A 13,886-nucleotide genomic window follows, 5' to 3' on the forward strand; every position below is an offset into this window, starting at 1 on the left:
TCCAGGGAAAAAAGACCCAGTTTCTCCAATCTCTCAGTGTATGAAAGATTTTCCATCCCTTTTATCAGACGTGTCGCTCTCCTCTGAACCCTCTCGAGTAACGCCATATCCTTCTTAAGGTACGGCGACCAATATTTGACGTAGTACTCCAAATGCGGATGCACCATTGCCCGATACATTGGCAGGATAACTTCTTTCGTTCTGGTAGTAATACCCTTCTTGATTATACCTAGCATTCTATTCGCTCTTTTAGCGGCCGCTGCGCACTGGGCCGTCGGCTTCATTGTCATGTCCACCATTACCCCCAAGTCCCTATCTTGGGTACTCTCATTCAATAACATCCCTCCCATCGTATAGTTGTACCTCAGGTTTCTGCTTCCCACAGACAGAAAGAAAGAAAGGAGGGCAGGGAGAGAGAAAGACAGACAGAAAGAAAGAAAGATTAAGAAATGAAAGAAAGAAAGGATGCAGTCAGAAGGAAATGCAACCACAGACTCACCAGACAACAAAGGTAGGAAAAATGATTTTATTTTCAATATCTGCTGTCTATATTTTGCACTATATTTGTCTATTTTTCTATAGTTGTTACTGAGGTGACATTGCATATTTTAAAGTCATCTGGCTTGACCTCTTTTTAAACCCCCTGAATATAAATAATAATTAACATTTTCTCTGTATACAGCGTGCTTTGTGTTTTTTAAAAATTTTATGGTTACCATTATTTTTTTTTTTTATTATATTTTTATTATTTTCAACTTAAATTTCAAGTATTACACTTGTACAGAAAGCAAGAATAGAATGGATATCAAATACAATAGTAATATAATTCCTAAGTTAACAATTATACTATTTATGCTCAAGTCCACAAATTAAGATCCAAGAATTAAAGAAACTTGGCGAAGAAAAAAAAAAAAAAAGAACAGTAATAATAACAGAAAACTGAGAGCTATAGCATTGAGATAGGGGTCACAATATCTAAATTATAGGGCTCAAAGATTGTTAACATTCAGACGAGACATAGCCACGAAGTTAGTCAGTTGTGATGGTTCAAAAAACACATATTTAAACGTACGATAATATACAATACACTTACACGGATGTCTCAAATAAAAAGTTGCCCCCAAAGATAAAACCCCAGGTTTCAAAAGAAGAAATTCACGGCGGCGCCTTTGCGTCTCCCGTGCCAGATCTGGGAACATTAATATTTTATAACCAAGAAAGCTTTTTTGTCTATTTTTAAAGTAAAGTTTTAACAACCATGTTTTGTCAATTGGCAAAGCTAAGGTGATAATCATAGTGGCTGGTGATGCTAAATCCTTCTCAGATGTTTCTAAAACCTGTGAAATATTTAAAGGTTCTTGATCTGAAGATTTTACTTTTGGTTGTTGATTTTGTTCTTTATCAGGCAAGTAATAAACCCTTGAAAATGGTGGTAATGAGTCCTCGGATATCTCTAAATTTTCCATTAGATATCTCTTAAGCATATCTCTAGGTGTTACTAACTCGAGTCTTGGAAAATTAATTAACCTTAAATTATTGCTACGTGAGTTATTCTCAAGCATTTCAATCTTCTTCCTTAGGTTAATATTGTCTTTAACTAAGATCTCTTGAATTTGTTTCGATGATTCAATTTCTTTTTCTATTTTTTGAATTGATGAATTAGAAGTATTTGTTTCTTCTCTTAAGTTCTTCAGTTCCTTATCATGTTCCTTAATTTTCTCTTCAATTTGTTGAAATGTAGGAGTAATATTTTTAACAAAACCAGCCATTAAGTCCCAAATAGAGTCTAAAGTCACTACTGCAGGTTTAATCAGTACAATTGGAGTTTGTGTAAGTGTAAATTGCTCACCGTCCTGAAGTCCTTCGAGGTTACCATTATAAATTAATAAGATATTGTGTGTACATGAAAAATGAATGGAAGAAATTGGGGGTGGGGCTAGGGTGGAACTGAAAATTAGTAGATGCCCTGTTTTGAGGAAAAAAAAAATGGTCATGTTAAAGTTGACAGGTATGGTGCACCAGCTCTTTCTGCAACCCTTACCTATTAAAGAACAGATGATTTTAATCAGGCCCTCAATGAGCTCTAATCGCTGGTAAAACAAGCTTGGTCGACAATTGGTCTTCACCCTCCTGCTCAAGTATTTCAGTGGATATTTTACTGACCACCAAAGCCCAAACATCAAGAAGAAGCTGCCTGGAAGTGCGTGGCCTTTGAAATTTGCCATTGCAGACCAGAATCCCTGAAAGAATAAAAATGTAACAATAATGTCACTGAGTGCACAAAATAGTGGAGCTTCTTTCTATTGTGCTATTAGAAACATACACCAAGTTCTAGAAAGTTGGATGCCGAACTTTACATTTTACATGCAATTTATAGAATAAAGTTGGTTGCGCATACAACTTAATTTAAAAAGTGACCAAATAGAAACAAAGAAACATGATGGCAGATAAAGGCTAAATGGCCCATCTAGTCTGCTCATCCACAGTAACCATTATCTCTTTCCCTCTCTGAGAGATCACATGTGCCTTTCCCATGCCTTCTTGAATTCAGTCTCTGTCTCCACCAATTCTTCTCAGAGACTGTTTCACGCATCTACCACCCTTTCTATAAAAAAGTATTTCCTTAGATTACTCCCGAGTCTATCACCTCTTAACTTCATTCTATGCCTTTTCATTCCAGAGCTTCCTATCAATTGAAAGAGACTCGACTCATGCACATTTATGCCACGTAGGTATTTAAATGTCTCTATCATATCTCCCCTCTCCTGCTTGATAAATATTATTACAGATTGTCTCAGGACCATCATAGTTTCAGGATGGAGCACGATTGCACTGCATTATGGAAGTTGCGCTCCATTAAAAAAATACTTTGACCCTACTTCTTTCAGATTACTATTTCAAGTATTAATCTATTTGGGAGCTTATAAAACTGTCTTAGGAAGATTAAGGCTAATCCAAAATACAGCGGTCTGTTTAATTTTCGGATTAAAAAAACAGGAACATGTCAGACCTTACTACCATCAGCTGCACTGGTTGCCAATGGAAGCAAGAGTACTTTTTAAATTTGCTTGCATTTGCTATAAGATGTTATTTGGATTAGCTCTTCTATATTTCTTCTCTCATTTTGAATGGTACTGTTCTGTTAAGTCTACTCGGCGTACTGGTTTATTCACTTTTCCTAATCCCAAAAATTGCCATTATAAAAAATATTTTGATCGATCCTTGGCTTATCAAGCAGGTAAAGTTCAAGTATGGTTAGCCGATCTGATTCAACAATTTGCATCTTATTGCACCTTTAGAAATTGGTTAAGACCTATTTGTTAAAAAAATTTGTTTAAAAACTATGTCATAGTTTCTTATGGTATTTTTCATTATTGAGATATTGTACTGCTTGTTACATTACATTACATTAGTGATTTTTATTCCGCTTGTACCTTGCGGTTCAAAGTGGATTACATAAGAAGAGAACTGGACATTTCCAGGATGGTACATGACAATAGAGAATACAGTTTGAGGATAGAGACTTAATAACAGAATGATAGTAAAGACTTAATAACATCGGAAGATGTTTTGGACGGCAGTGTTTTGGTTTCTTGGGGGATGGGGTGAGGGAGGTTAGGTAGATTGTATATGCTTTTTGAACAGCAGTGTTTTGATTTCTTTACGGAATGTCTTGAGGTCTGATGTTGTGGTTAACAATCTGGTGATGGAAGGTTCGAGTTTTGCAGCATGTGTTGCCAGGAGGCTATCATAAAGCTTTTTGCGGTGAGTACCCTTGAGTGGTGGGTATGTGAATGATGTCAGTTTTCTTCTTGTTCTGGTTGGAAGGTTACGGTTTAGGCGGTCATTTAGGTAGGTGGGTGCAGTACCGTTAATTACTTTGAAGAGTAGACAGTATAGTTTGAATTGAATTCTGGCTCGAATCGGTAGCCAGTGTGAGTCTAGGTAGGCATTGGTGATGTGGTCAAATTTTCCGAGTGAGTAAATTAGTCTAAGGGCTGTATTCTGAACAGTTTGAAGTTTTTTGATCATGTTTGTGGGGCATGGTAGATAAAGGATATTGCAGTAGTCCACGAGACCTAGTACCAGGGATTGTACAATTATCCTGTAGTGTTCTTTGTCAAAGAATTTCCTTATTTTTCTTAAGTTGCGCATTGTGAAGAATGCTTTTTGGGTAGTTTTGTTGATTTGGGTCTGCATAGTGCAGCATCTGTCTATCTGCACTCCCAAGATTCTGAGTGAGGTCTGGATTGGGTATTTGGTTGCTTTAATTTCTAGGTCTGTTATGGATGGGTTTTTGTCCGTTTCAAGCATTAGGAATTTGGTTTTGTCCGAGTTTAGTTTCAGTTTGTGGTTTGTCATCCATTTTTCTACTTCATCCAGAATTATTTCCAGGTGTCCTGTTGAGGTGTGGTCTTGGATTTCAAAGGGGAGGAGAATAGTTATGTCATCTGCGTAGCTGAATGATGTTACATTTAGGTTGTCTAAAGTGGTACCGAGGGAGGAGATGAAGAGATTGAATAGAATGGGCGATAGTGGTGACCCCTGCGGGACTCCGCATGGATTTGACCATGTGTTAGATTTCGTGTTGTTTGTCTTAACTCTGTACGTTCTTGTTTTGAGGAATCCTTGGAACCAATTGTAAACCACCCCTGAGATCCCGATTGCATCAAGTATCTGGAGTAATATGGTGTGATCGACTAGATCGAAGGCGGCGGAAAGATCTAGTTGGATAATTAGGATCCTGTGTCCTTTACTGAGGTGTTGTCGGGCTATGTCTAGTAGTGTAGCTAGTAGTGTTTCCGTGCTGTGGTGAGATCTAAATCCTGATTGAGAGGAGTGAAGTATATTATGGTCAAATAGGTAGTTGGTGAGGTATTGAGCCACAAGTCCTTCAATCAGTTTGACATATAATGGGATCGAAGCGATAGGTCTGTAGTTGGTAGGAGCGTCTATAGGGCCTTTTTGATCTTTCAGTAGGGGTGTGATTATAATCTCTCCAAGATCTTGTGGGAATTGACCTTCTATGAGAGTGCTTTGAATCCATTGCATGAGGTTGGTTTTGAATTTAAGGGAGGCATTTGTAAGCAGATACGATGGGCAGTAGTTCAAGTCGCATGAGGTGTGGCTGTATTTTTTGTATAGTCGGTTCAAATCAGACCATTGTAGGGTTGGGAATGTGGTCCATGTTCTGTCTGCAGATATGGCTTCTTCCGTTGTGGGGGTTATTATCTCGTAGAGTTTGGTGGTTGAGTTGTTGAAGGTATTTCTGATTGTAGTGATCTTGTGTTTGAAGTGGTCTGCTAGTTGAGAAGCTGTTGGTGGTTTATTGCCTTGAGTGGCAAGGAATGGGTTTGTGTCCGTAAGTTTTTTTACTAAGTTGAAGAGTGTTTTTGTGTCAGAGGTGTTTGTGCCAATTAGTTTAGAGTAGTATGTTTTGCGCTTTTCTTTAAGTTTGATATTGTATAGTTTGATTTGGATTCTCCAAGCGGATTTGGTTTGATCATTTTTCTTTTTTCTCCAAGATCTTTCAAGTTGTCTGCAATGCCTTTTATGTAGGAGGAGTTCGGAGTCGAACCACTTGTCTGAGGATCTGCAGGTTCTATGTTTGGTTTTTTCAGGGGCTAGCTCGTTCAAGGTTGTTTCACTTAGGATGCGCCAGTGATTTACGAAGTCAGTTGGGTCGATGGGGGCGATTATAGGGTCAACTTTATCCCAGAATGTGGCAGGCTCAATTTTCTGTCTAGATTTGAAGGTTGTTTTTTGTGGCTTGGGTTTTGTGATATTTTGAGGCCAGTTGATGGTGAAAGTGTATTTGTGGTGGTCTGACCAAAGAGAGGGATGCCAGGTACCATTGGTGATATGAATTTTTGGGGTGTGGAGGTTATGAGACGTGAATGCTGCTATATCAAGTTGGTGGCCTTTTTCGTGCGTGGGTTCAGGATTGAGGATCTGGTAGGATAGGGCGTCGAGGTATGAGAGTATATCGTCTACTTGTTTGGATGTGTGGTCCTCGAGGTGGAGATTGATGTCTCCTAGGAGCAAATTGTATGTGGAGGTTAGAGAGTTTTGAAGTGTTCCATTTTCCTGGAGTGATGTAGCATAATAGACAGTTCAAGGTGTCTGTGAGTGTATTGTCGGAGAGTTGGCATGCAAGAAGGTCTAAGTGAGGGGTTGAGTGTTTGTGTAGAACTTTTAGGTTGAGGTTGTTTTGTACTAGAATAGCTAGTCCTCCCCCTCGTTTGTTTTCTCGACAAACCAGCTCTAATTTGTACCCTTTGGGGCAGAATTCGGTTATGCATGGGTCCGAATTGGATGTTAGCCAGGTTTCGGCTAGGAAGAGACAGCTTAGTTGTTCTTCAGTCAGCCAGTCTTTAATTAGGTTTGCTTTTGGGCTAATTGATCTTATATTCATGTAGGCACAGGTTAACGAGGTATATTTTGTGTTGGAATTAGGATTGCAATTAAGGTAGAGGATATTTTTTGGTGGTGTGAGTTGTTTTTGAGTAGTAGTCTTGTGCTTTGGTGGAGGTCTTTTTCCCCAGGTGGTGGGAATGTGGTCTTGGCTGGTCAGTGGGCAGGATGTTAGGGTTCTCGTGGTGTGGATTTTTCTGGGTGGTTGTGGTTGTCTGTAGGTTGTTGTCAGAATTGGGATGGGTGATAGGTGATATCCTGTGGTTTGCCAGTTGGAAATGAGTAGTGAAAGTATTAGGATGGCAAGTGTGGTTTTGTATATGTAATTTTCCATTTTGTTTGTGGTGTGGAAGATTCTTTGGTTCTGGTATGTCTCTGGTTTGGGCTGTGGTAATGGTGTTGGTGCGGGCTGGGTTGTCTCTGTCGGCAAAAGCTCCCGCTGCTGGAGTTCCCGAAGCAAATCAAGAAAGTAAGGAAAATAACTGTAAAATAACTGAAAAAGTCTCCTCTCCCGTCTGGCAATGGGGAGGAGGCGGATCGGGGCTTGAGTGGCCTGTTTGCAGGTCCGATGCTCTCCTTCTCGGCAGCGTGGGCTGGCTCCCGCTGCTGGAGTTCCCGAAGCAAAATCAAGAAAGTAAAAAAATAACTATAAAATAACTGAAAAAAGTCTCCTCTCCCGTCTGGCAATGGGGAGGAGGTGGATCGGGGCTTGAGTGGCCTGTTTGCAGGTCCGATGCTCTCCTTCTCGGCGGCGTGGGCTGGCTCCCGCTGCTGGAGTTCCCGAAGCAAAATCAAGAAAGTAAAAAAATAACTATAAAATAACTGAAAAAGTCTCCTCTCCCGTCTGGCAATGGGGAGGAGGCGGATCGGGGCTTGAGTGGTCTATAACAAGGTATAACAAGGTATAACAAGGTATACCAACTAATAAGAATAGCACGGTATATTGCCGGCAAGGTATACTGAATAACTGTTAAGTATAACAAGGGATATTGCAAGCAAGGCAGATCGCCGGTGTGGGGCTCTAAAATCAAGGAGACCCCGCTGGTTTCGGGGGAGGGGCGGACTGCCTCACGCTCCCCTGCAGGATCGGGCTCCTCTCTCTGCTTTTCCTGCCTTCCTGCTGTTCAGAGTGCAGGCAAGGCAGATCGCCGGTGTGGGGCTCTAAAATCAAGGAGACCCCGCTGGTTTCGGGGGAGGGGCGGACTGCCTCACGCTCCCCTGCAGGATCGGGCTCCTCTCTCTGCTTTTCCTGCCTTCCTGCTGTTCAGAGTGCAGGCAAGGCAGATCGCCGGTGTGGGGCTCTAAAATCAAGGAGACCCCGCTGGTTTCGGGGGAGGGGCGGACTGCCTCACGCTCCCCTGCAGGATCGGGCTCCTCTCTCTGCTTTTCCTGCCTTCCTGCTGTTCAGAGTGCAGGCAAGGCAGATCGCCGGTGTGGGGCTCTAAAATCAAGGAGACCCCGCTGGTTTCGGGGGAGGGGCGGACTGCCTCACGCTCCCCTGCAGGATCGGGCTCCTCTCTCTGCTTTTCCTGCCTTCCTGCTGTTCAGAGTGCAGGCAAGGCAGATCGCCGGTGTGGGGCTCTAAAATCAAGGAGACCCCGCTGGTTTCGGGGGAGGGGCGGACTGTCCGCCTCACGCTCCCCTGCAGGATCGGGCTCCTCTCTCTGCTTTTCCTGCCTTCCTGCTGTTCAGAGTGCAGGCAAGGCAGATCGCCGGTGTGGGGCTCTAAAATCAAGGAGACCCCGCTGGTTTCGGGGGAGGGGCGGACTGCCTCACGCTCCCCTGCAGGATCGGGCTCCTCTCTCTGCTTTTCCTGCCTTCCTGCCTTGTCTGTGTGCCTTGTATCATCACTGGAATGTCCAGGCCTTTTTATTCTGTGAACCACCTAGAACTTTTTGGGTGTTGGCGGTATAGAAAAATAGAAACATAGATAGTTATTATTATTATTATTATTATTATATAGCAAGCAGGGTTAAGCCACTACAGGAACTAAGCAGTTTGATTTAGGAGTCATTTTGCTAGCCTAAATTTAACCACAGCTACATGGATAATATCTGAATATCACCGTTATACATAGAGCTTTGGAATCATATGTATATTCAGACTCATTGAGTGAACTATGACAGTTCATTTTAGTAGTGCTATTCCCATTGTAGATGGGTATAAAGTGTCTACCTTTTCCAAAAAGATGTCCACCGAGCCCAATATCTCTTGCCATTATTGCCGTCGAGGGTGGGGGTGAGAGGAAGATAAAAATAATGGGGATTAAGGGGGTAACCATCCTTACTCCCTTCAAGTGGTGCATTGTACAAAACAAGCTGCTTTCTAAAACTTAGATATTCCCCAGGTGCAGGTGTAAATGCTGCCGTTCATGTCGGCAGACATAAATTTACATTCCCCCTCTGATATGGGTCAATGCAGGTGTTATCTTTTAGGCCCTTCCTAGTTCCACTGAAAACACACCCAAATCATGCCCCTTCCTGTGTGCACATTTTATAGTTTTAGACTTGTGTATTCTCCAGTTTTCTAAAATCTGGATTAGTTCTGTTTGTAATACTACTACTACTATCCATTCAGTCGTGTCCAACCCATGGATACTCTGTAGGCCAGTCCTCGCCATGATACCTGTTTTCCACAGCTTCTTTCAATTTCTTGATGTTCATTCTCGTGCCATTCTTGATGGTATCTGGCCAACGGGCCTTTGATGTCTCCTGCTTCCTTTTACCACTGACTATTCCGAGTAGCATCTCCTGTTCTAGTGAATTTGCCCTCATCACATGTCCAAAAATTGGTCAGTTTCTGTCTGGTAATCTTGGCTTCCAGGGACAACTCTGGGTTTATATGATTAAGAACTAGGGCTTCCAGATGTCTGGGAAAACCTGGACATGTCCTCTTTCCAAAACCCAGCAGTTTGTCTGGGTTTTGGAAAGCCCCAAGCTCTGGCCATGTCTGAAGGGCCTTAAAAATGCATGCGCAGATGATATCACATGCTTCTACACATGCTGGAGGCTCTCCAGTCACAGCCTGGAGGTTGGTGGGGGGGGGGGGGGGAAGAAGAGTTGAGGCTTTTTGGGGGCGGGGCTGGAGACAGAATGGGGTGAGGCCATTCATCCGGGTTTGCCCTTCGTTAACTCTATTAAGAACATCTTTGTTGGTGATCCTAGCTGTCCAAGGGATTCATAGAATGGAGCTTTAAGCAGCCAAGACAAATGAGCAATGTGTGTTGAAGCTAGTGTTAACCCTGATGAAGCACAATGAGGGTGAAACATGCCCCATTGGCATATGCTCAATCCTATGTGACTCAAATTTTACATCAGTAATTCCAAGACAAAAGCTTGGGACTAATTGTCTTCCCAAAATTTGCTATCAGGTCCCAAAAGGCTTCTAAGGTCACCTCAGCAGGCCTGTCCCAAAAGGAAACTTGTATTGAAGTGCATAGTCTCTCACCTTCCTTAGGATATCCTGGGTTTTGTTCCTTCTGGTTCAATCTAGAGAGCTGCACGGGAACAGGGACGACGGGCATCCTGCAGGTTCCCCCTTCGGGTCACGGGGATCCCGTGGGGACGCCCCCTAGGGTCGCGGGGTTCCTGTGGGCCTGGATGTACTCAGTTGCGCGGCTCTTCTTCTCCCTACCTGCTCTGCTTGCAGCACAGAGCCGAACGGAAGTCTTCCCGATGTCAGCGCTGACGTCGGAGGGGAGGGAGAGCTTAAACAAAGCCCTCCCTCCCTCCGACATCAGAGCTGACGTCGGGAAGACTTCCGTTCGGCTCTGTGCTGCAGGCAGGTCAGGTAAGGAGAAGGAGAGTAGCCTCGCGGCTCGAGTGGCGTACCAAGGAAGGGGGGCAGTCTGCCCCAGGTGCAGCACAGACGCCCAGGTCCCCTTACTTTTGTGGCGCTTCCCTGACCTACCGACCGACCAACAACAGCCCCGGTCCGACAAACCTCCCTGCCCTGTAGCCGCGAATCTAAATTACCTTGTTACAGCAGCTGTAAGAAGGTAATTTAGATTCACGGTTAAGGGCAGGGAGGTTTGTCGGACCGGGCCTGTTCTGTTGTCGGTCAGGCGGGGAAGCGCCACGAAGGTAAAGGGGCAGGAAGAGAGAAAGGGAGGAAAGGTGGAGTGGAGAGGAAAAGACGCTTAAGGGAAATGGGTAAAACTGAGGGGGGGGGAAGGACGCTGAAAGCACTGGGGAAGACAGAGGGGGGAGAAGGACGCTGACAGGACATGGGGAAGATGGGGGGGGAGAAGGACGCTGAAAGCACATGGGGAAGACAGAGGGGGGAAAAGGACACTGAAAGCACATGTGGAAGACAGAGGGGGGAGAAGGACGCTGACATGACATGGAGAAGATGGGGGGAGAAGGACGCTGAAAGGAAATGGGGAAGGGAGAGTGGGGAGAAGACGCTGGCAGGGAAGAAGACAGAGATGCCAGACTATGGGGGGAGCGGAGGGAAGAAGATGGGTGCCAGACCAATTTGGAAGGGGGGAGAGGCACAGTAACAGAGCAAATGGAAGACGCAGAGGAAGAGAGACAGTGGATGGAAGGAATTGAATGAGAACACGAGGAAAGCAGAAACCAGGCAACAAAGGTAGGAAAAAAGTTGTTTTTTTTTGCTTCAGGATAAAGTAGTATATTAGTTGTGTTGATAAAAATTTATAAACATTAGAGGCTCTGGTAGAAACCCGTTTACAAAGTATGTATTCTTCCCAATTAATATTTCCAAATTAATAAAGTCTTTTTGCTTATTTGTAAATGGGTTTCTACCAGAGCCTTTAATTCAGTAGCATAATTAAATGAAATAACTATTTTTGAAGTTTATAGGGACGGGCGGGGACGGAGGAGATTCCTCACGGGGACGGAGGGGATTCCTCACGGGGACGGGTGGGGACGGAGGGATCCTCACGGGGATGGGTGGGATTCCTCACGGGGACAGGTGGGGACGGGTGGGACTTTGGCGGGGACCGTTGGGGACGGGTGGGATTTCTGTCCCCGTGCAACTCTCTAGTTCAATCCTCCTCCTGCTGTTGTAATTTCCACAGAATCTTTTCCAGAGCCTACCCGAACCAGGGTCTCCATTTCCAGGCTCCCTGATGTTGAGTCATCCGCCTCTGGGGATAGTACCGCCCCTTCTTTTGAGGTTTCCTGGCCCCTGGGAAAACTGGCTCTTTAAATTATTTATCTTTTTTATTTTTTAGGTGCTAGCAGAGGAATGCAAACCATGAGATAAAATAAATCATACATGCCTGCTGCTGCCAGGTATTCAAACAGCAAAACAAACAGGGCATGACAAAAGCAGGTCTTTGAAATCATTTGAAAACAAAAATGTTTACGAGAGGTTTTTCAAGTCTCATTGCTCATGGTTTTCAGAGCTGCATTACTTTCTACTAATTCAACCTGTAAAACTTTCTGAGGATTTGGGTACTGTGCATCCCTCAAATATGATACAAATCACCAAAAAAATAACCTTTGTAAGTTTTTTTTTAGAAGTCTTACATTCCAGGGATCTATGTCTCTGCAGAGATCCTTGCAATATACATTGGTGTCTGTAATACTTTTAGATCAGTGTTTCACAAAGGGGTATGCGGTACCGGCGCTGTATGTCTCCCAACTTCCTTCTGCTTCGTGTATCTCCTGCCTTCCTCACTGTGTGCTTTTAACTTTTCCACACAGCTGCTGTTAGCGTTAGTTTAGCATTTCATCAGGTAGCCTTGGCCCGCCTCCGAAGAAAGAGAACGTTGCATCATCAGAGGCGGGCCAGCCTAGCAAAGGCCCCGAAGCTGCTTGATGGAATTAGAGAATGACACGGGGAGCGATCCCCGCAGGGAGCCGCGGCGTGGCTGCGGTTTGGCTGCGGGCTATGGAGACTCCATAGCCAAATCACCGCAGACACGGGGACAAAAGTTTTCACCGCCCGCAAAAACGGTGAAAAGATTTGTCCCCGCAGGCAAATGTACCCCCTTCTATGTACCGCTATTTACCGTGAGTCTTTGGTTCGGGACCGGGTGTCAGATTTTTTCCGGCGGCCATGTTTGTCTCCGCGTGGTCTGTCTCCTCAACCCGACTTGCACGTTGCCGCATTGACTCCGCCCCCTAATATACAGGCTCTTCATTGGTCAGTTCTTTTTGCTCAGAGGACCAATCGCTACTGCCACACCTGATATTTAATGGGTTGTAGTGCAGCAGTAGCAATTGGATTTCGGAGCCGAGCCCAGGATTTCAATTTTGTTTGCAGTCGCTGCCTCGCTTGGATTCACTCGTTTCACTTCGTCAGGTACAAGTAAGTGTTCTCCCCGGCTGATTTAGATGACCACCCAGCTAATCCTGCTGCTGCCGCCGATGCTCCTTCCCGGGCTAACTCGCCGCCGAAAATTTTGTTTGATGCCTGCCTTTTTTTGCCAGCATGCTTTTACTTGCTTTGGGCCTTCCTCGTTGCCGGATCCTGCCTACTTTCTGTTTCCGCGAAGGCAGGACCCGGCAGCGAGGAAGGCCCGAAGCAAGTAAAAGCATCAAGTTGTAAGCTTCCCTCCGGGCCGGGGCTCTATCGTGTGCGTGCCGGCTTCCCTTCTCTTCCCCCCCCCCCCCGGGATGCTACTTCTGGTTTCGGAGGGAAGAGAAGGGAAGCCAGCACGCACACAATAGAGCCCCGGTGGGAAGCTTACAACTTGCTGCTTTTACTTGCTTCGGGCCTTCCTCGCTGCCGGGTCCTGCCTTCGCGGAAACAGAAAGTAGGCAGGTCCCGGCAACGAGGAAGGCCCGAAGCAAGTAAAAGCAGCAAGTGTAGTGGTATACCATTTGAGGAAAAAAAAAACGCACGTACGTCGGACCTGATTCTGCTTGCTCTTGCCACGGACACGGACCGACACGGCCCTCAGATTTTTAAGGCAGTACGGGTTTAGATCCGCGAGGTCCGTCAGGTCCGTGAGGTCCGCGTTTTACCCCTTCCCCAACCTTGGTGTTTATTGTGGTCAGCCAGGAAGAATGAAATCAAAAAAGTTTGAATTTAATCAAGCTGTGATTTGAACTTTATAGGCTTTATTTTTTCATCCTTTAACTGGCAGGCAGAAGAATGCTCCATTTATTAATCTTGCAAAGTCTGATACAGGAAAAGCTAGAAGTGCATCAGGATTTAAGGAGCTTGGGGTGTGCAAATCTACTTAATGCAGAGATTACAGTAAAACAAAATCACTTTTCTATTTCACTGCAGGTCTATGAGGTTCTTTTGCCCTTAGCTATAGTCAAATGATGGATAGGAATATGTTTATTTCATTTAAGTTAAGGGAAAACAATATTTTTTCTGAGTATCCTTTAAATAATGGTTCACAAATTAATTCAGCCTGTTTTAAGGCTGGGTTTTGTTTTTCATATTATTGCTTCTATTTTTATAATCCTTAAAAAATAAGGGGCAATTTTCCAAGTGGGTTCTTTCTCGTAGGCACCCTGAGACTGTACAGGGAATGCCTATTCTATAGC

The 13,886-nt window shown here is 44.4% G+C and overlaps 1 protein-coding gene across 2 annotated transcripts in view; it reads right to left on the reverse strand.

Annotated features, from left to right (window-relative positions):
- The window catches only part of LOC117347039 (transmembrane protein 45B-like), a 103,421-nt gene that overhangs the window by 23,847 nt on the left and 65,688 nt on the right, over positions 1–13,886 (reverse strand). For both annotated transcript variants that reach the window (XM_033917345.1, XM_033917346.1), the window contains exon 2: positions 2,042–2,240. In XM_033917345.1, coding sequence (XP_033773236.1) covers positions 2,042–2,240 — 199 coding nt within the window. The remainder of the gene's footprint in view (positions 1–2,041; positions 2,241–13,886) is intronic.

This window comes from Geotrypetes seraphini, chromosome 13, assembly GCF_902459505.1.
Source record: "Geotrypetes seraphini chromosome 13, aGeoSer1.1, whole genome shotgun sequence".
Lineage (NCBI taxonomy): Eukaryota > Metazoa > Chordata > Amphibia > Gymnophiona > Dermophiidae > Geotrypetes > Geotrypetes seraphini.